Here is a 23,535-nt window from a genome sequence, read left to right as displayed (position 1 = left end):
TAGGGAAAGTAGATTGTTCATAAAATATATTCCCCGTAAGGTATAGGATTACGTCTTCTACATCAATAGTCTCGTTTTCTTCTAATTGTCCTGGGTGGATGGTATATCTGCAATTGTTGTATCTGTATGTTTTCATTTTGCTGAAATGAATAATAATTTCAGGGAGATAATTTTGGTCAGATTAATAGTGGTTGGTATAGCATGACTTCTTATGTATTTATTTTAATTGAGGATAGACAATTTTGTTTTTACTAATTTAATTTATAAGCGAACATAAAAATTAAAGGGATTTTTTCCTTTATATTACAGATAGTTAAGACTTTTTATAATTTTATTAATGTATATTATAAAGCATAGGCATTTAGTCAGCCTTCCCTTGTTGAATGTAGGCTTCATTCCTGTGGGAGAAATTAGGTCTAGGATACCCACTATTAAGTCTTCCTCCCAAAGACTTTCCCTTATAAGTGGTCCAGTAAAAGTACAGGTTCTTGTGAGCTGTAGTGCAGAAGCTAGAATGCCAAGGACTCAGGTGGCCAGTTGCAGTTGCTACTTCCTTGTGCCTTGCAGACCTGGACCACGACTTATCTCCAAGCGTAACTGTTGGCTGGGTGCCTGTATGGTCCTGCCCTGAGCCTAAAATAGTTGCATTTGCTGCAGTGAAGTGAATGTAAAGTCTGTCATTTGCAACATACTGACCTGATAGGCCAAGTCCCTGACTGTTTCCAGTCTGTCCTTGGTTACATAGAATTGATTTGTATATTTTCATTCTCAGCATTTTTCTGTTTTACTAGATGTCTATTCTGGTCTCTCCAGTAGCAATTCAGCTCTTCAGAGAAGTGGTTCTCTTGCCTGCTTTTTATTTCGGAAGGTGTGTAGGATAAGGCCCTATGGCCCCTGTGAGCTTGGTTAATGGGACTGAATATTGGCTTACAGCTGGCAGATGAGTGAGGTCTGTAAATTATCTTAGGGAATTTATCTTGCCTGTCAGGTGCCATCCAGGTGTGCTTGATTTCATCAGATGTCATTATTCCACTATGCTGAAGCAAGCCAACTCAACTCACGTTTTTGTCTGTGTCCATTAATTTTTAATGGACCGTGCTGTGAAATACACTGTGAAAAAATAACTTAATTACAATTTCCATAGTCTAGACTGGTCCTAAATTTGGTAAATAAGTGGGCATTGCACTTTGTCGAAGGAGAAATATTGATCTTCCTATGAGATTTTCAGAGGAAGATAACATAACCTAAGACAGATAACTATACAATATAAACAAGAAACTCACCCTTAATTAATTCACATTTTCTAATTGGAACCTAAGGGTTATGGAGAGAGCACCAAGGAAAGGCCTCAATGTGAAGAGGGCAGCAAATGAATTACATACACGAGGCAAAGTTTATCAAAGAAAGGACCCAAGTAAATCCAGGAAAAACTCTGACGGACCCTTGGTTTCTTCTTAATTCACTCTTTGTGTAAAATAAAAGTGTGCTAAGGAGTGTCCTTAACTTTGAATATTTTGGAACAGAAGAGACCATCTGCCCAACAGCCTGTCTCCCTCCCATTTGACTGATCTCTGGCCCACTTTCTGCTTTTCTAACCACACTTGCCTCCGTCCCTTGCTTTCAGAGACAGCCTAGGTGTCTCTCAAACTTGTTTGTAGTTCTCTCTGCAGCCACCATCCCCTTAACAGGTTCCATATGTGCTCAGGCCTTTGAATAAAATAGTTCTCCTTTGTTTCGCTGTTTACTCCAAGTGTCTTGCTTTTGAAAATATCCCTAATAGTAAACTCTTCATCGGGAAAAGCAGTATCTGCTTACAATTGGGAATGGTGTTAACTTGACTGTGTGCAATTTCAAGAACTTTGTTTATGTTTTAGAGTGATTTCTCCCCTCTCCCCTCCGCCCCCATTTTTTGTTTGAAAGGTTTATTAGAGCTTATCCTTCTTGGGAGGTAGAGCAGTATTAATACAAAAAGAACCTTTGCTATTTACCGTATATTATCTTTTATTATTCAGTCTTAGAGTAAAAACAAATAAGTTTATATTAGGTCTCAATTTCAATCATTTCTTTTCTTGAAATAATTAGACTTTGCTTCCAATACATTTGTAGTGTATCATATTTAATACGATTATCCTTTATAGCTAGACTAATTCAATTTATATGCTTATACTAAATTAATAATTTTCTTTGGCCAAGTTATCTACTTTGCCCTTATTCTTCAGATTCTGATGGATTCATCCCACATTATTGGTTTCTGTAATAGGATGTTGATATCACTAATAAAATGCCAAATTCTTGCTTTTATTGGATCTTTAAAATCTTTTTTATTCTTTATTTGGGGTGTTTACCCAGTAAATTTCACAAAAGTGTACTCATGAACAAAACTGGTTCTATCCTTACCCTTGTGATTTCTATTAAGGTTATTTTCTCTTAACACATTTCAGTTTTCACTTTGTCACTTGGTTTCCTACTAAGCAGTCACATTTCAGTTTGTCCTTTGGTTTTCTACTCACCAGTCATTCTTTAACTTGACTATAGATTTCTAACAGCAAAATGCCCCAAGTGCTTATTAGAAAGCCTGACAAATAACTTCAATAATGAATTACTTTACTTGTCACCCAAGTAATGTCTTCAAAGACACTAAGTTAAACCATCCAAGTTAAATACACATTAAAGCTGGCGAACTTAAACAAACATTTCTTATCTAGCTTCTGTACTATTAGCTGACTTTTAAGTTCTTTCTTTAACCCATTGTTAAATGAATGACTAGCCTGAAGTGTTTTCCCCTAGATCTGTTTTCCAGTGCCTGTGACCTTCCCCTCCCCTTGCTCTGAACTCCTGTTACTCCCTTTTTAATTCTGCAAATGTCTTCCTCTTGCCTTCAGTATAAAATTCTGTAATTATTATCAAGGCATACCAAGCCCACTTACTCCATCTGATACTTCCTAAGCTGTCTCATCTCAGAATACCCACAGTTCCAGGAATAAGCCATGACATCTCACTTCTGCTGGTCTTTGCATCCACTTGCCCTCGTGCTTAGAATGTTCTCGCCTCTTGCCCTAATTTCATTTGATAGATGTTTGAATACCTTGCTTAGCCAAGAGTCACCTTCCTCCAGGAACCCTTCCTAGCTGGGTGTGACTAAGAGCTCCTCCTCTGTGTTCTAGAAGCCCTTTGTACCCTCTTCCCATCCTACCACTGGCCTCTGTAGTGTTAATTTCCTGACACTGAGCTTTCTGAAACACTTTCATCTCTGTTTTTTCTGCACCTAGCAGAGTGGTTGAGAAAAATAGATATTTGAATGATAATCAATATCCATACATTGCTCAACCAATTCACTTTGTTATCTTTTCAATCCTGAAAGGACCAATTAAGTCTTTTGGCTGAATCTCTATATGACAATTCTTGTTTATCTAAATTAAGTATTTTATTTAAAGTTGAATCAGTATGAAAAACATTAAAACGTAATAGGTGCTACTTCAGATATGACGAAAAGAAAACAAATGTTTCTCAGAAACAGAAGTATGTAGCTGAGCATAATGCATCTTACAGAAGTTATTAACCCGAAGGAAAACAGATGTTCCTACTGGAAATGATGACAATTTTGTCCATGGTTGTCCCAAGAATACATAAGCTTTGGGAAGAGGAGATGGAAAGCAAACTTTTCGAAGGTTTAAGTTATATCAGGGCAGATTTTCCATGAAGTTTTAGGAAACTGACAATTACTCAAAACTTTGACTTTAAAAAACCTTATTATCCAAATCCAAAATGTAGTGAAACAAGCAAAAGGAAATCTCACTCCTAAGTGTTCTCAGCTCATTTCATTTTTTATAGGTTGCTTGACCAAGGATGAGTTGGTTGCCTAAGGTTGGACAGGTCTTCCTTTATTTATCCACAATCTGAGTCTGTTCTTTCAAGCACAGAGGGAGCCAGACATCAGGGAACACTATGGAATCATTTATGTTTCTCCACCTATATACACCCTGGCAAAATCTCTTTTTTTTTTTTTTTTTTGTGGTCCGCGGGCCTCTCACTGTGGTGGCCTCTCCCGTTGCGGAGCACAGGCTCCGGACGCGCAGGCTCAGCGGCCATGGCTCACGGGCCCAGCTGCTCTGCGGCATGTGGGATCTTCCCGGATCGGGGCACGAACCCGTGTCCGCTGCATCGGCAGGCAGACTCTCAACCACTGCGCCACCAGGGAAGCCCTGGCAAAATCATTTTTACAACTTGCTTTTCAACTACAGACTGTAGTGTGTCCATGGACAGCACAGTTAGGGAGATATTGGAAACTGGTAGGTGCCTTAATCACACTACTTTTTATAACATGACTCCCTAACCAATGGTTTAAAATCAAGCTGTGGACCTCAGAGATTTAAAGCTGTTACCGTCTTGCCCCCTCCTCTCCCTGAGCCCCAGGAATAAGATTCTCGCAGTGGCAATTTTCCCAAGGTCTGTATTTCTCCCTTCTGTGTTCTCTTTAGTGAGCTCCTGCAGCACCTCAAAGCTCAACCCTCACCACTGGGGATCGGATGCTTCAGTGGATCAGATGAAGTTACTTCAAAGGAAAATGTCACCTTAGGTTGCGTTGTCCAGAGGTTGAGGATTGAGTAGAACTGACAATCCAGTTCTCTTTTAAAAATGTTGAGGAGCTTTAGGAAAGTTTGATTTGTAAGGGAAAAAAAAGCCAAAAAACCCTCTGACTTTATCCTTACACATTAAAACGAACATTTTCTACATCTCTTTTACATTTTCCATTTGTCAACTCTATTTTGTCAGCACTCAGTGTCAACCCATGCAAGGCTGCTGGCTTGTCAGCTTCCCGGGAAGTCTGCACTTTCTGGATCTAGTCAGAAAGTTCTCAAACAAGTTACTAATTCACTGATCCTTAAATGTCTTATTTCCTAGCTCTAACCAACTTATCTTGCCCCTTGTTAGTTAGGATATAGATTCCAAAGGCTAATTGATAGCCTTTTGTGCTTAAAAAATGCTACTTGAAAAAAATATTTCTGGAAGATAACTGAATTTGGCATTTTCTTTTTCACTTTGATAAACATGGTCGAGCATTGGCAAACTGGCACACCTAGAATTTGGGACACCCACTTGCCCTCCTGGTTATGCTGCAGAGTTAATGAAGGAAAATAGCCAAAGTGGATGTGGAATTGACTTTAAATCCAGAGACCCATTTTCTCCTTTCATAAATAAACATGTCAGTCTGTCAAGCAAAGTATGGTGAGAAAAAAAACAGCTTTTAAAAAGGTAGAAACAATAAAGAAATAGCCCTTAACCCAGAAAGAGACCCCTAAAAAGGAGTAACTCGCAGGCCATAAACCATTATTCTTTTTTCTGCAGGAATGTATTATTATTACCCATTTATAGACACAAAGGTTCATATCCTCCTCCCTCTCCCAGATGTCTTGGACATTGAAAAGAGAATCAGGAGTATTAACTAATTCCCTGTGGAATTAGTTTTTCTAAGCTGGTTTGTAGGTTTGAAGGATTGCACATGATTTGGCAGAAAAAAATGATGCAAAACAAAACTCCCGGGGCTTCCCAGGTGGCGTGGTGGTTGGGAGTCTGCCTGCTGATGCAGGGGACGCGGGTTCGTGCCCCGGTCCGGGAATATCCCACGTGCCGCGGAGCGGCTGGGCCCGTGAGCCATGGCCGCTGGGCCTGCGTGTCCGGAGCCTGTGCTCCGCAACAGGAGAGGCTACAGCAGTGAGAGGCCCGCGTACCGCAAAAAAGAAAAAAAGAAAAACCCAAACCAAAACCTTAAGTTTTACTTTTTCTACCTGAAAATCTTAGAAGACTTCCTGTAAAGTGTTTGCAGATGGGTGTGTGTTGGCTGTGCTGTGGTTTTAGCTCCAAGTCAAATGCCACTTCTCTGTAAGCAAGTCACACCACATATCAACATTAATTTAATTATGTTAAATCTCACAGGCTTCATTAGATTAATCGAAAAGCCAAGGAAAACATATGCTGTTTCTTCATTCTTTAGCACATTACCCACCAGTAGAAGAATTTTCAGTTTCTTTTCTGAAGGACCATTGAGCTCTTCGTGAAAATTTTTACTTGTGTTGCAGTTCAGTTTGATTTGAAACCATGAACTGGTTCTTCTGATTCTTCACATAAAATATATCGAGCCATAGTGTAGTTCTAGAACACAAAACCCTCATCTCCGCCTTTCCCTTCCTTGAGTGCAGATGGCTATTGACGGGCAAACAGCTGGAAGAACATTTACCCACCACTGGAAAATCATTTCATATTTGACAAGATTCTCCTTGAAAAAAAGAAGAATTTATCAACGTGGTAGTTCCTTTTCACAGATGCTTTTCCAATAGTGCTCTGTGAAACCTTAAAAATCACACATGGTTATTTAAATTTAATTGCTAATTAGTTTAAGGCAATGCATAACCATGGAAAAGGCCAAGAAAATGTTGAATGGGTTTGGCAGTTTCAAGTTGCATTTGGATCGTGAACACTTCCTGACTGAAGACCTGTACAAACAAACTTGGGGTGAAGGAACCCACTGGCACCATTCATGGTGGGGATTAAATGCAAGTGGCTTAGTGGGGCTGTGCCTGGGACCCCGTCTCCAAGTGCTCTCAGAGTGGGAGGAACTCACATCCTTTGGAAACTGCTATGGATGATTACTACTTTGTAGGGCAGTGAGCTCATGCTATTACACAAGATTAGTGCTGTGCTCCAGAGCTGGCAGATTGTCTCTCCCGCACAGAGATTTGCCAGCTAGGAAAATAGTGGGCATATTGCCACTTTCACAGCTATCAGGAGACCCCGAGTTAGTTTTTTTCCCTTCGACATATTCATGTTTGTAGGATCCCACTCCAGGCTGCCAGCCTTGGGCAGTGACACCAAAACAAACGTCTCTTTCTCCTTTAAAACAAAGCTGCTCTTTTCCTTTTGGTTGTTCAACTAAAAGACAACAGCCAAACCATAACCTCCTTTAAAACATAAATAAACAAGGACCCAGACCAGAGTAACCCACAGCAAGTACGCAGATCAGAGGAGGGTATATTTCTACCTTGCAGTGAGGTCATTTGCCCCAACAATTTAAAGAAAACAAAATTAAATATAATCCCCCACAGACTGCAAACAAATGCCTCTTGTGACCACAGCCATCGAGGGAAAAAAGGCATTTTAAAGTTAACACATGTTTTGATTTCTCTAATAAGCAGTCCTTCTAAGCTCCTGGCAGATAACTGTTTGACCTGTGTTCTGAAAGGTGAGGGCCAGGGGATAAACCCAGAGTGGTTATTCTGAGTTCTTTATTTAGTGCAAAGGTGGTTTCTTATCAGCATATGTTTCAAAAGGGTAAGCCATCCTCTAGGGACTGTGTTTTCTATTTGGAGTTTGCTTTTATCCTTTGGTGGTTATCTGCTTACCCCTGGCATCGACTGCATTTGGATGTTATTTGTGGCCATGTGAGTACAGCAGTGGCACTACCGGTTCCAGGTGATAAAAGGAGTTTGAACACAGAGAAGTCAGCTTTTAGTATAGGTGTCATGTTTTTATAGCTAATCTACGTAAGTTTTTACCTAAAAACAGACTAAATCACATGCAGACATTAATTGTGTGCATTGGTGTTTATTTATGATCTGCCCTGTCCTAAGGATTTTAGGTGGCTATTATAGATTTGGCTTTGCTTCTGATGCAGCTTCACTGTTGATGTAAATCATCTGATAATTTTAAAAGGACAAATAGAAAAAAATAAATATTGTAGTCGAACGTTTTAGTCAACTAGAAAGTTCAGATTATAGCTACATTGTCCTGTAGCTAAATAGAATTGGATTGGTAAATACTGTTTAGCTGAGGTCTATCTTTTAGCAAAGTGTTCTCTTCTTACTTTTCCTCACAAAACTGAGGGAACATATCACAGATAATCCTTTAATCTTTTTTTCCACATGGAGGAAATAATCATGGTTTGGGGTGGAGCGGGGGTGGGGGGGACGTCTACATTGCTTTGTTAACAGTGACTTAATTGAGAATTCAAAATCTAATGATGGATGGATATCGCCACCTAGTGGCCATATAGTATTTTGCGTTTCAAAACTTCACATTCCCAGAACTCCACTTAGGTCTCTGCAGGAATAATATTCTCTGTGAATTAAGTCCCTATAGCTTTGGGTTTTAAAATTCTAGTATGAATTGCATTATATCATGAACCAGAAAGTTAAATGTGAAATGAGATGATTTTTCAAATGCAGTGTAAAGCTAATACATGGAGTCACATGCTTAGTAAAATCCTAGCAACTGAGGTAAGCATTGGGACCAATCTTTCCCGTATCTTCACTTTATACACAGTAATAGCAGTGGAAAGTTTTCCTTGGCTGGTTCCCTTGGCATGTGAACCTAGAGGACATTTTTGGTTTTCTTATGAAAATTTTTTTACAGTGAATTAAATCAGCAGTGTTTGGGGGAATAGAGAGTAGGTAGAAAGCAGAGACTGGACTGTTCATGGAAAAAACCTCCAAATTATAGCTTGAAGCCTTAAATTCTCCCAACAATTACCGTAATATATTATGTCAGAGCATGGCTTTACTGGACAAATGTCAAGAGTGGTTTTTATCGATGGAATGTGTGCGGTTAATTGTTTAAACATACTTGGCAAAACTCATAATAGTTCTAAAACATAAAGCCTTTAATTGGCCATTTAAGATAATCTAAGTTACAGTGAATTTTAAAGAATAAAAGGTGACTCAATCTAAGCTGAAAAACTATAGGTAAATATGTGGGTAGGTACAAGGTCGATGATAGAGTAGGCCCTTTGGCAGATGCAGATTCAAGATTTGTAGTTTCAAATATACATGAGAGACCCTGAAGATCCACAAATATGAAATATTTCGTACTTTTTGCTCAGGCACAAATTTGGACTGTACCCAATGGCTGGCTAGTATGTAAAAATTGTTCAATTAGCTGGCAAGTTTGTCCAATGGACAGCTCAGTTTTCCCATCTCTAGGGGTCTGTTGATGTTTATTCTACTAACTATTTAACCATTTTGGACCTTCTCTATTTTATTTATGGTGGGGACCTCTCTGCTACACAGGTCTGTGTGAACAAGGGCATTCCCAAAGGTCTATCCTAGATATATCCTTCCCTGCTGCCAAGAAATACTATATTTGTAGGGGTGTGTGTATGTGTGTGTGATGGTAGTAAATCTCAAATTTGTGTCCCACAAAAAGATGAACTTTAAAATTTTATCTAGTGTGTGAAAATTCCATTTTCTTTTTATTAGAGAGGAAAAGAAACCAAGAGATTCTAAGCAGAGTGTCTGTTTAGAACTATCTTGGAATGTTGCATGAAGGGTAAGTCATTCTGTGGTTCAAGAGCCTTCCATGATCCAGCCTTTTCTTTTCACCATGCTGCTTGCATATTTCCTCATAAATCGATTTGCTTATATATATATCATATAAAGGACCAGCTGGGACGTGACTGTCACAGCAGTTAACTGACTAATACTGGATGGTCTCGTTTCCTTTCTTGAACTGAAAGCAGTGCTCAAAGCTGAACCAAGCAAACTCCTTTTGTAAAGCAAAGCAAAGCAAAGTACCTGATTTATTTTTAAATCTTGTGTATTTCCGAAATAATACTTTTTTAAAAACCGAAGTATAGTTGATTTACAATGTTGTGTTACTTTCAAGTGTACAGCAAAGTAACTCAGTTATATGTGTGTGTGTGTGTGTGTATTCTTTTACAGATTCTTTTCCATTATAGGTTATTACAAGATAGTGAACATAGTACACTGTGCTATACAGTAGGTCCTTGCTGTTTATTTTATATACAGTAGTGTGTATCTCTTAATCCCAAACTCCTAATTTATCCCTCCCCGCCCTTTCCCCTTTGGTAACCATAAGTTTCTTTTCTATGTCTGTGAGTCTGTGAAATAACACTTCTTTCACCTTAGGAAAAAGACAGTGATCCATCTCTAGTTCAATTACATTACAGTTTTATCTTCCATTTATTCTGTGCGTGCTTGTGATACTAGTTATCTGCTGAGATTTCAGGGCCATTGATCATGGTGGTGTGTATTTTAAAGATAAAAGATCATCTGGTATCTCTGAATGACAGTTGGGACTCCTAGATACTATATAATCAGAGTCACCCTGAAAGGATGTAAACCCTGTCTGACTTTAGTAGGTTGCTGGTAACTTTCAAAAGCAGAGAGCCTACCCCCATCCCCAAACACAACACACACCTTTTCCCTCCCCATATGTTGATTGAATTAAGTTGGAGACTTTGCAAAGAGCTGGGAAGGAGAGAATAACTCTTCAGCCATTCTGCTTGAGACACCTAAGTCAAGTTTGTCTTAGATCTGTGGAACTGAGGTCACTCTCTGAGAGTGGGGAATATTGGCAGGCAGGGGAGTCCCATGTGCTCCAGAAGACCTGCAGGATAATTCTCCGCTTTTATGTTAATATAAGACAGAAGTAAATTTTTGACAATAAAATACAGATTATTTGGAATAAAATAATCTAAGCATTTGTAAAGTTTGATAGATTGTAATGAATAACTTCAGTCTGCTCCGACTTTGTCCTCTCAATATTAGGATTGGTTCAAAATGAATTCTCTGGTTTGTGGAGACAATTTTCATTCAAGAGAATGGTACTTAGCTGTTAGATTTTGGCCAGGATTTTTAGAATCATTTTATGCTTTTGGCAGCTAACTTGCTTGAATCTGATTGGGGGGAAAGGAAAGAGAAAACAATAATTGAAAAGTTAATAAATCCAGTTTAGTTGAAATGGTTGTGTTTTGTTGGGGCCTTTTTTTTTTTTTTTTTTTTTTTTTTACACATACAGAGAGGTAATCATTTAATTGGAACACTACAAGTAACTTTTTCATATAGTGTACAGCATTAAGCAGTTCATACTAGGTATAAAAAATTACCTCTTAATAAAATGCATGTTTGTTATAGAACATGTAGATAAGTTTACATCTGAGCTGGCTTTCCTTTACATCAACCATGTGACTTTTATGTCATAATTTTCTCTGCCATCAGAAGAGAACAAAAATGCACAGTAATCTAGGGGTTTCTTTTCAGACATGGGATTGATCTAATTCTGGTCTCTGGGGGAAACAACGAGAGTTCAAGGTTTGGAATGGAGAACATGAGTCTCTGAGACAAAAACAGGCTGAGGTCTGATCAGCATTTATTTTTGTTAACAGTGTTAAAATGAATTCTCCCCAAGCCATGCTGGCTTTTTGGAATCATTTTAGTTTGCCCATCCAGCCCTAGAAGAGGGTCGACCTGGGCTAGATCACCCAGGATGTTTGCTTATAATCCCAGCGAGGAGAAAAAAATCCAGATGGAAGCAGAGAATTTTTCTCTGCTCATTCCAAGAGTCTACATTTCTGTATGTATGAGACACCGTCTATGTGAGAGAGGCTCGATTACATTCTTATAGCTCAGAATTGATTTCCTGAGGAGAGCTCTCTTCCTAACATTTAGCTTTAGTGAAAAAAATACATTATTGAACCTAAAATCAATGATTTATTTTTTCTACTCTTTTTCTCTGCAAGTGATATTAAATAAGGCTATAAGAATTCAGGAGGAAACAAAGAAAGTTGTTCAGAAAACTGGAGTTTCCTTTGCTAAGTCAGTTTGGCAGTAACATGGAGCAAAATCAAAGCATCCTAGCCAAAATAAATCTGCACAATGGAGCAATCAGATATGAGGTAATAGTGTGACATGCCTGTGGGTATCAAACATTCTTGCAAAAACCACAGACTTAAAATTTGGTCCTGCACCATTAAGCCACAGTTCTGCCAAGCAACAACACAGATCACTGCTGTGAGCCAAATGCAATTCCCACCCAAAACAATTAAATCTTTTACCAGAGGTCTGAGCCTGGGAAGCTTAAGGCCTGAGAATTACTTTGGTGGCATGGAATCAGAATCTCATTTCAGTGTGAAAATGAGATGGTTATTGTTCGGATCAGGAGGAAATGTCAGCTGCAAAATACATGGCAGTCGAGGGACTTGGATGACTTGAAGTGATGTTTGTTGAGGTTAGATTTAAAAAGTGTTAGCTAAGAAATCGGTAAGTTCTTTCTGATCACTGCATAGCTCATGTTATAACGTTCATTTTTACTGATTAGAAAAATAATTCATGCTCATTCAAGGGAAGTTGGAAAATCTGTAAGAATATATAGAATAAAATATTACCTTAGTCTCATATCACTAGATATAAACTTTAGGACATTTAACTGCATTTTCTTTGGGTCTTTTGCGCATACACACACACACACACACACACACACACACACACACACACACACACAGCTGCATCGAGAGTATGCATAAAATTCGGATTATTGTACATTTTTAGGACTTTGCTTTTTATTTAACTTAACACTTCTTTTAGTATCTTCCATCTCCTTGTGTACTCCTCAAAGCCAAGATATTTGATGGTTATATAATGTCCCATTTGTCTGGCTATACCATGATTTATTGAATATATATTTGCTCTATAGATTTTTCCCACTTACTGCTAGTGTAATATTTTAGATAAAATGTTCATATCTCTGATTAATTTTTAGGATAGCATTTTAGAAGTAGAATTATGAAGTCCAAGGGTAGGAACGTTTTGTTTTTTTTTTTTTTTTTTTTGCGATACGCGGGTCTCTCACGGTTGTGGCCTCTCCCGTTGTGGAGCACAGGCTCCGGACGCGCAGGCTCAGCGGCCATGGCTCACGGGCCCAGCCGCTCCACGGCATGTGGGATCCTCCCGGACCGGGGCACGAACCCATGTCCCCTGCATCGGCAGGCGGACTCTCAACCATTGCGCCACCAGCGAAGCCCAAGTGTAGGAACTTTTTAAGGCTCCTGGTATGTATTGCCAACTGTTTTCCAGACCAGTTATTTACTTCTGCTGACTTTGTGATTGTCTTGCTTGCTGTTTGCCAGCAGCAAACAACATCTTCGATCAGGGGCAGGTAAGGATAGGGAGGAGCACAGCACACTCTGGGGTTCATTATTTCTAAATATGAAATTATTTATTAAACAACAGCACTATGTGCCAGGCATAGCTCCTGGCACTGAGGATACAGGAGTAAACAAAAGAAGCCAAAATCCCTGTCCTCAATGAGCTTACACTCTACTAAGGAGAAAAAATATAAGTAAGTAAAATGCATAGGATATTAGAAGGTAATAAGTGTTATGAAGAAAAATAAAGCAAAGAGGGGAGATGAATAGTGTAGTAAGGCCAAGGAAAGAGGACCACTGCACAGTTTGCACATGGTATTGGGATGCTGGAAAATTTTCCACCTTTGGGGACATTCACTGGTTTCCTGAAAGAGGTTAGTTAGAAAGTAAACTAGAAAGTATTGAGCTCCAAAATCCAAATTAAGTATATGAGGAACTCTGGGATCTTTCACCATAAAAAGTATTCAATGTAGATCTTTGTTAGTTTTAAGGAATTCTTATTCTTTATTAATTTAATTTTTAATTTTATCCTGCTTTAATTCATCTGTTAAAGACAGCTTAGTTATACAGCAGCAGCAGGCTGAATGTGATGTTTATATCTGCATTGTTACTCCATTTCCTTTTCTGTTATCTATTAAAGGAGGGTAGCCGAAAAAAAAAAAAAAGGCAAAAAATAAGGCTTGGTGGGTGGAGGGTAAGAGATGGTAAGGAAAGGGAAATAAGCAAAGAAAAGGAAAATAAAGAAATAATTAGAAACCCAGGTCAGATCAAATGTCAGTTCCCAGTCGCAGGAAGACCTGCCAGACAGAGTGCTTTGGTGAGTACGGTCCTCTGAGCATCTTTCCCAGGGCCACCTAGGGGGTAGCTCAGTGGTACCATTCAGGCTACTAGAGTTGAATTTAAATCCATATAATTTCTGGATTTCCACCAGAGAAGTAAAAACACCCTTAATTCTGTGTTTTGGAAAAAAAGTCTTTATTAAGCTTCCCTTGGTTCTTTGAAGTTTTATCACTTTTCAGAGACTCTTCTTTACATAGCAGAGGTCTCTTGTCTCCTATCTTAATTTTGGCATGATTGAGGTGTATTTCAAAGCAAAGCTAAGCAAAGAGATTGAAGGAAAAGTAGAAGGTCTCTTAATCCTGAGGTTTTCAAACTTAAGGTCTTCTTCTCACAAATTATTTTATCAAAGATCTAGGTTTTTACCATATTTTAAAGCTTTAAAAACCACATTATTTTCTGAGAAGAAAGAAAAATTAGAGCCATTCTCTAGTATATTTATTATACATTTTTAAAAGACGTAAAGATAGCCATGGTGCTTTTGGGAGTATCTAGCAGGACTGTTTTTTGGCATGCTCTGAATTGGAAACAATTGCCTTAACTCATATACAGTTCTTTCTTCTCTGACTCTGTCTTTTTCAAATAAAATCTCTTAACTCACTGTTTCAACCACAGACTCATTTCCCGCCCCCCCCCCCTTGGTTCTTTTTTTTTTAAATTTTTATTGGAGTATAGTTGATTTACAACGTTGTGTTAGTTTCAAGTGTACAGCAAAGTGAATCAGTTATACATACACATGTATCCACTCTTTTAGTTTCTTTTCCCATATAGGTCATTACAGAGTATTGAGTAGGGTTCCCTGTGCTATACAGTAGGTCCTTATTAGTTATCTGTTTTACATATAGTAGTGTGTATATGTCAATCCCAACCTCCCAATTTATCCCTCCTCCCCCTTTCCCCCTTGGTGACCATAAGTTTGTTTTCTACACACAAACTTATTTTAAATTTAATTCAGGGAAAGACTAATAGATCTGTAGGCCCAGAAGACATAGTCACATTTGCCATTGTCACATAAATCTGAATACGTATTTCTTTCACATGAAGGAAATTTGTCTCCACCAGTCTGGTCAGCATTAGATGTGATTTAAACGTGCCAGTAGGCAAAGCATATTGGGAAAGCGATACCCAAGTTGAGCCAGAGAGGCAATGAACAAACATGTCCCATATCACATTCTAGTTAAGAGACCGGAGGCTAGAAAGCTCCTCTCTCATTTATGGTCCAATATTATTTTCATCTCACTAAAGTTTGTTGTTTTTGAATAGGCATAAGGACTGTGTTTTTCATATAATTATTGGTTGATATGGAGGTCACATTTTAATGCAACAAAAAATTGAATGTAAACCTAAAAGTCCTGGGTGTTTAACATTGCTAAGTTTCAAGTTATTCCCAGTCTTGCTGGATTACTGTAAGAGATAATGCATAAAAGTACCAGAAGAGGGCTTCATTCATTACTGGTGCTGAATAAAAGACATGTATTACTGTGATGGAAGGCAAAAGATATTTCTGGTTATATCTCATTGCTCAAACTAGGGAATCAAAAGGTATCATCTAAAGATGTAGATATAAAGGTAACCAGTAGAAAAACATCAGGTCAATAAAATTCCTTTTAATTATCTGAACACACATTAAAGAAAAGCAAACATATATTTATAGTAAGATATTTTTAAAGCATTATCTTGTATATTAATATGCATAAATGTGATAAATGTTCCTATTAAAACAACTTCCAGATTAAATCATAAAGCAAAACACAACTGGATGGTACACATAAGAATCATATCTAAAACAGAATTACTCAGAAAGGTTGAAGATAAAATGATGGGCATAGGTATATCGGGTAAACAGAAAAATTAATATAGCAAATATATCAATTTATATATATATCAACATAGCAAAGAATTTGGATGAAAACAATTACATTCAATAAGACAAAGGTACTTTATAGTGGTAAAAATATAAAAGAAGGAATGACCATTTCATTGCACTATAATCACCTCTACATAAAATTATATGTGCACATAGGGTTTGGAAAAAAACGTGACAGATTAGAGTGACGAGATTATGAATTTTTTCCTCTAGTTGTTCCACTTCCATTAATGCTGTTACAATTAATAATAATGACATGGTTAAAATTCTTAAATTGAGCATTGATTCCTTAGATATATCTCATCGCCAAAGGAAAAAATATATATATTTGTTGAAGAGAGACTTTGAGATATATACATTTTCTACTCAGAGTGTAAAAATCTTTTTCTTTACCACCAGAATTATTTCAGCTAGATGGTTCAACAGAAATTGTTGAGTCCCTTGTAATTTAATCGTGCAGTAATGGCACTGTCGCTTTTATAATATGCTTCTCTTTGACTGTCAATAGTTATCTTCTCCCTCCATTTTTACAGCAATATGAGAACTGGAGGCCCAATCAGCCAGATAGTTTCTTTTCTGCTGGAGAAGATTGTGTTGTAATTATATGGCATGAGAATGGCCAGTGGAATGATGTTCCCTGCAATTACCATCTCACCTATACCTGCAAGAAAGGAACAGGTAATGATTACCCCATTAATAATGTATACTTAATCTGCATTTCAATTATCAAGTAAATTCAGGAAGAATAAATGTCATTCCTTTTTTTTTTTTTGCGCGGTACGCGGGCCTCTCACTGCCGTGGCCTCTCCCGTTGCGGAGCACAGGCTCCGGACGCGCAAGCTTAGCGGCCATGGCTCACGAGCCCAGCCGCTCCGCTGCATGTGGGATCCTCCCGGATCGGGGCACGAACCCGTGTCCCCCTGCATCGGCAGGCGGACTCTCAACCACTGCGCCACCAGGGAAGCCCAAATGTCATTCTTTAAGACATAAGCTGGATGTCACATATGGCATCTCTTATTGCTCTGGAATGGTTTACTTTTTCAATATAATTGAAAAGTTTGTTTTCAATAATGTGTTCACCTTAGATTTCAAGTGCTTAAGATAACAATGTAGCATTTATGTAGAAAAACTACCTGGCAGTATTTTTGAGAAAAACAATTGCCAGCCCAAGGGCCTATAAACTTGTTTATTTTGATGAGGAGAGCATTAAAAAAAAAAAAAAAAAAAAAAAAAATTAGTTGTAGAATAAATAAATAAAAATTTTAAAGAAACAAAAAAAAAATTAATTAGTTGTCAACAATAAAAAAAACTGGTATGTATCAGAAAATAATGTGAAGTTTTTACTTAAAAAAAAAAAAGAACACCTGGTGCCGTCTGGCCCATGTTCAAATTTATCAATGGTTTAAATACTGCAGCTGAAAACTACCACCCTCCCTTGGTGGGACTGTGGTCTCCAATTCATTGCAGTCCTCATTCAGACCTTTCCTCCTTTTTGGTTAAGTTCCTGGTCTTTACAGATATTTGAGTTTTTCACTCATTCCCTTAAAAGCTCCATCTGTACACATAAACCATAGAACAAAAATGCCATCCCTATATCTATTGTTGAATACCTTTAAAATATGATACAATAAAAACATTTATAATCTGTTTATAAGTTAATAATATAATGAGAATTGCTTAGTTGATATTAAACAGATAAAATTAAGAAAGCTGATTTTTGAAAGTGTTTCTCATTGACCAATATGTTTGAATTCTAAGGCACACTGTATAGACTTCTTCCTTTAAAAAATAGGAATTCCATAAAAATGTATAAACCTATTTGCAATTGATAATGGTGTTAGGACATGAGTATTTAATCTCTATACCCAGATTTTACCCACCTCAATTAAACATACAAAGTACAAATGCAAAATGCAAAATCCATTTGACTTATTTTTGAATATAAAAATAATAAAACTAAAAATACTCTCTACAGATATTTTAGGAAAGACAAACACCACTTGAGAAATTCTATCAAAAGAAAGAGAACAGTAAGATACACAAAGCTGAGATGAAACTTAGCTGTTATCCATGACTACTATACTCTGCCATTCTCTTGTCTAAAGCAGAATTTATTCTGAATATCTTTTATGTGTGAGCAGCTTTCCTGACTATGTACGTTACTTCCGCACTTATGTGATGGAACTTGTGAAAACAGCAAATCAAGTTATTTGCTCTTTTCCCTGTTTCTAGTGTAAGAAGTCTTTAAAGAACTGTTTGTCTGTATCCAAATGTCATGTTTGCCCTCTTAGATCTCCAAATGTTCCCTGGAGTCATGCTTTTCATTTTGTGATCCAAACATTCTTTTATTTCCCATGTTGTTTTTTCCTATGCCAGGGTTTATTAGCAGCAGCACTATTAACATTTTAGGCCAGACAGTTCTTACTTGTTGGGGCTGTTCTGTGCATTGCAGAATGTTTAGCATCATCTCTGCCCTCCATGCACTGAATGCCAGTAACATTCTCCTCCACTCCACATCCTCCTTTGCTTTGTGACAACCATCCATGTCTCTAGCCATCACCAACTATCCCTGGGAAAGGAGGGCGAGGAGGAAAACTGCCCCAGGTTGAGAACCACTGCCTTATCTAAAAAGGATTCACAAAAGTAACATCATGGTAGACATTTACCAATGGGGAAAGATTTACAAAACATTAGGTCTACCTCATTAAAGGAGAAAAATAAGACAAAACAAAATGATTCATATATTTTTTCTCCCTACTGTCTGATTTTTATTTGTGTAGACTTAATTCTTTGTTAATCAGTACTCTGGGGAATGTTACGAATTTTATAAATGTCTGTAGACTTTTATAAATGACACTTATTTTTCCTTTCAGATATTTTAGACATCTTTAAACATACAGACCTAGGTCGTTTTAATTAAATACTTGCAAAGGAGGATTATATTATATATAAGACTTTTTAAAAAAAAAAAAAAAAAACACCACTTCCTTGCATACTATCTACACATCTTTGGGGCATCCTGCAGGTTCCTTCCAATCCCATCCATTTACTTCCCCAATCCAGCCATAGATAATGACTTAATTCCCTTTCTTTTCTCTTTAGAATTATCACATATGCTTGTATCTGTAAACAAATTGCTTAGTTTTGCACATTTTTGAACTTTAAGTAGAATCATACTGTTTGTATTTTGTGCATTGCTTTTTTTGTTCAGCATTATGTTTGTGAGATTTATCCATGTTGATGCATGTAGCTGTAGTTCTTCATTTTGGCTGCTGTGTAGTATTACAGTATATGACTATATAACATCTTATTTGTCAGTTCTCCTGCCAGTGGACATTTGGGTTACATTCAGTGTTTTCACTATTATAAACAATGTTTCTACGAATATTCTTGAACTTGTTTGTGGTAGATCTCTGCAAGTTTCCATAGGGTGTTTTTCCAGGAGTGACGTGCAGAGTCATAGGATACATGTACTATCAAATTCACTAGAAAATGCCAAATTATTTTCCAAAGTGGTTGTACCAGTTGTCACTCCCACCAGCAATGTGTGAAAGGTCCCGTTACTCCACATCTTCTCCAACATTTGATATTAACGGACTTTGAAATTTTTGCCAGTCTGGTGGGTATAAAATGTTATCTCTTGTGATTTTATTTGCGTTGTCTTGGATACTTCTCCCTGGATATCTTTTCATATACTTTTATTTATAGCTCTTCTTTTGTAAGGTTTCTGTTCATGTCTGTTGTGTATTTTTAAAACTTGATTGCTCCTCTTTTATATATTGATTTGTGAGAGTTTTTTTAAATGTCCTGGTTATTAATCCCTTGACAATTATATGTTGCAAATATCTACTCCCAGTTTGTAGCTTGTCTTTCCCCATGGCATTTTTTAGTGAACAGACTTCTTCATTTTGTTGAATTTTCCTTTATGGTTTAAACCTTTTTGTGTCTTAAGAAATCCTTACCTATCCTAAAGTCAGAAAGCTAGCCTACGTTGTTTTTAAATGTTTGATAGTTTGTCTTTTACATTTATATATCTAAACCATCTAGAATTGATCTCCCATGGATTCTCTGAGGTAGGGAACCAAATACGTATTTTTTTCCATATGAATACCCAATTGTCCAAGTGAAAAAACTACCTTTTCCCCACTGCTCTGCCATGTTGCTTCCGTCAAATATCAAGCATATATATGTGGATCTATCTCTGGTCTGTTTGCCTGTCCTTGCCAGTACCACACTCCCTGAATTATTTTACCTTTATAATAAGTCTTCATTTATAGTTTTGGAAGAAATCTGTATATTGCTTTCCTCTCAAATTTAAAGACAACTTTTAATTAGTCAGAATCAAGTATAATGAGTTATCTAATTGATAATTTTTAACCTTCCGTATCACTTCCATCTCATTCTATCTGATACTTGCTAGTATCTGGACCCTAGTATAGACTTTCCATATTACAATAAAAGAAGTGTAGATATCCAGATGCGGGTTTTCATTGAACTATATACATAGTGTAGATTATTAATTGAAAATGACATATTATTATAGAAATCTCAGTTTATCTTCTAGGAATTTGTAAAAATAAAATACATACACAAATGTTTCTAATTTCTTAGTTATAGATAGTAGGACTTTATAATCTATTTTTAGGTTATGGCTATCTGAGTGACAATTTCATATGTGAACGAAAATATATGCTTGGATTGTGTTTCATTAAAGACAGTTTTGTTTGCTGTGGGTCAATACATTCTAAGCTGTTTTGTCAGGCAGAAGTAAATTAAAGGAACTAAATATTTAAGTTAAACCTACATTTGTCATTTCAAAACAATATGGTTATAAACAGCCTTTTGAATATGTAAATACATTTAATATTCGTGAACTTTTGACATCCAAACATCTTGGTACCAAGGTTTCTGGTAATCATCCTCCCATTGAAGATTTGCATTGTTTCATGAGAGACTATGACATGCTTATCAGGTGGGCCTCATGATGGCATTCTTAAAGTAAACTATTGATAGGAAATGTCATTTAGGGAAATGATATTGAAGTTAAGTTATATTTTTATTAGAGATATATAGCAAAACACAATCACTTAATAAAAGTTAATTTTTAAAATATATCATTTAAAACAAGTACACTAATATTGAATAAAATTACAAATTAATACAAATTCAGTTGAACCAATTTTCCCAGCTTCTTGAATTTCAAAATTGTGAAGTTTCTTTTACTACGATTTCCTTTTTACTATTTCTACCATCACTAAGTTTGTTGATATACGGAATTTTTTATTGTGGGTTTAAAATGATGGTTATATATTCCAAGATTTACCTTTACTTACCCTGCTTAAGAGCTGAAATTTATATTTATAAGGTAATTACAAAATTGAAGCATGAATACTAGGTCCTGACTTGCTTCCTGTCTCTGTACAGAAGACAGAAAGAGCAAATAAACATAATTGAACCTGGAGATATTTTATTTATACCAAAGAGTCCGTATTTTATCCATATTTTGGACATATTTTGTCCACATTTTGAAGCTATGATGTTATTATAGATAGTAAGTTTTTTGGGGGGAAGTGACAATAATAGTTAATTATTACAAATCTATTATTATTTGAAGTGAAGGTGGGTAATAAATAAAAACATTGGGATGGTGGTGAAGACAACATCAACAGGCCACATGGTGGCATGAGACAGGAAATTCCAAATTCCTTTTAATTTAGAATTTTTTTCAGAAAAGTAGCAACTCCAAATGGACAGATGAATGTATGACCATATGCCCTATGGTTCTTTTTTTTTTTAAAAAAAAAGCACAATTCAAGATACAGAATCTGAGATTCAAACTAGGCCCAGAGCCTTACTGTTTAGTTTTGTCTTGAAAATTTTCAATTTCTTAATCTAAATGACTGCTGAAGGTGCTTGATTGGGTATAATAAAGAAGGAAAGAGAAAAAAAAAAAAAGAGAAACTCATGCCAATAGAAATACTTAGATTATTTGGAAATAACCCAATTTACTTTTCTTTAGTTGCTTGCGGCCAGCCCCCTGTTGTAGAAAATGCCAAGACCTTTGGAAAGATGAAACCTCGTTATGAAATCAACTCCCTGATTAGATATCACTGCAAAGATGGTTTCATTCAACGCCACCTTCCAACCATCCGTTGCCTAGGAAATGGAAGATGGGCTATGCCTAAAATTACCTGCCTGAACCGTAAGTGGTCCTTTAGAAAGAATGGACAACCATGCTATAACAACTACTAGACACCCTCATTTTACAGCTACGGTATTGGTAGTTTAGGGTATGGAGCAAGTAATATTGTTGTGTTTTCTTTTCTTTCTTTCTTTCCTTCCATGTAGCATCTGCATACCAAAGGACTTATTCTAAGAAATACTTTAAAAATTCCTCATCAGCAAAGGACAATTCAATAAATACATCAAAACATGATCACCGTTGGAGCAGGAGGTGGCAAGAATCAAGGCGCTGATCCCTAAAATGGCGAACATGTGTTTTCATCATTTCAGCCAAAGTCCTAACTTCCTGTGCCTTTCCTATCACCTCGAGAAGTATTATCAGTTGGTTGGATTTTTGGACCACCATCCAGTCATTTTGGGTTGCTGTGCTCCAAAACATTTTAAATGAAAGTATTGGCATTCAAAAAGAAAGCAAACAAAAGGAAAGAAAATAAGGGCAGAATGTAACCATTTCCAGACTATCTAATTTCTTTAGTTTTCTATTTGCCTCCAGTGCAGACCATTTTATAATGTATACCAGCCTACTGTACTATTTAAAAAGCTCCATTTCAGCACCAATGGCAATGTAAATAAGATGATTTAATGTTGATTTTAATCCTGTATATAAAATAAAAAGTCACACTGAGTTCGGGCATATTTAATGATGATTATGGAGCCTTACAGGTCTTTAATCATTTGTTCGGCTGCTTTTGGTAGTTTGTTTAGGCTGGAAATGGTTTCCCTTGCCCTTTGTCAGCAAGATGGAGGATGGCTTTTCCTGGACAATTAACAAACACAAAGTTTTGTAGGTCACTGCACCATTTCCACCCTAGGTACAACCGGCTTCCATGTGATGCTGAAGCCTGGCTGGCTAATGGGATCCCAACGGAACTAGAGACTGCAACGTGGAACTCTTTTTTTGCTGCATTCCTTTTTCTTCACTTACAAGAAAGGCCTGAATGGAGGACTTTTCTATGACTAGGAGCATTTTTTAGGGGTCAAAGTGCTAATTATTAACTCAACTGGGTCTCCTTTTTAATGGCTTTTATAACACTAACTTGCAAGATTACAGATCAACAACATTTCAAATGGATATAGACCTAGGGCTCTGGAGGGAGGGGGTTTGTTAAAACAACACACATTCAAAGAAAGAAATTTTGTATATATAACCATTTTAATCTTTTATAAAGTTTTGAATGTTCATGTATGAATGCTGCAGCTGTGAAGCATACATAAATAAATGAAGTAAGCCATACTGATTTAATTTATTGGATGTTATTTTACCCCAAACCTGAACATTGACGTAGTATGTTAGTTATTTTTCAGTGTTAGCCTTTATACTTCCCTCACACAGTTTGGAACAATATAATCTAGGTACTCTGTCCCTGATTAAATAATGTGATGGATAGAATGCATCAAGTGTTTATTATAAAAAGACTGGAAAAGTGTATAGCTTTCAGCAAATGATGTTTGCCCATTCTAAGCAAGGAGCATATATATAGAAATAGTGTGGGCGTTGCTTCCTATTAGGTGGAGTGTATGTGTTAAAATTTCTCCCTATCTCTTCCCACTCTGTTTTCTCCCCTTAATTTGAATAAAATGACTGCTGAAGATGACTCTGAATCATTATCCACTTAATTTAATGTTTAAAGAAAACCCTGTAATGGAAAGAAAG

The 23,535-nt window shown here is 36.8% G+C and overlaps 1 protein-coding gene across 4 annotated transcripts in view; it reads left to right on the top strand.

Moving 5' to 3' along the window:
* The window catches only part of VCAN (versican), a 114,988-nt gene that overhangs the window by 91,030 nt on the left and 423 nt on the right, over window positions 1–23,535 (top strand). For 2 of the 4 annotated variants that reach the window (XM_007451704.1, XM_007451703.1), the window contains 3 exons: window positions 16,172–16,316; window positions 21,658–21,840; window positions 21,987–23,115. In XM_007451704.1, coding sequence (XP_007451766.1) covers window positions 16,172–16,316; window positions 21,658–21,840; window positions 21,987–22,114 — 456 coding nt within the window. In that variant the 3' untranslated portion in view covers window positions 22,115–23,115. Of the gene's footprint in view, window positions 1–16,171; window positions 16,317–21,657; window positions 21,841–21,986 lie in introns of all 4 variants that reach the window. The other 2 variants (XM_007451706.1, XM_007451705.1) reach the window with 2 other exon arrangements.

Source organism: Lipotes vexillifer, unplaced genomic scaffold (assembly GCF_000442215.2).
Source record: "Lipotes vexillifer unplaced genomic scaffold, Lipotes_vexillifer_v1.1 scaffold740, whole genome shotgun sequence".
Classification (NCBI taxonomy): domain Eukaryota; kingdom Metazoa; phylum Chordata; class Mammalia; order Artiodactyla; family Lipotidae; genus Lipotes; species Lipotes vexillifer.
The sequence above is the reverse complement of the archived record's forward strand: the minus strand, read 5'-3'. Positions and strand labels throughout refer to the sequence as shown.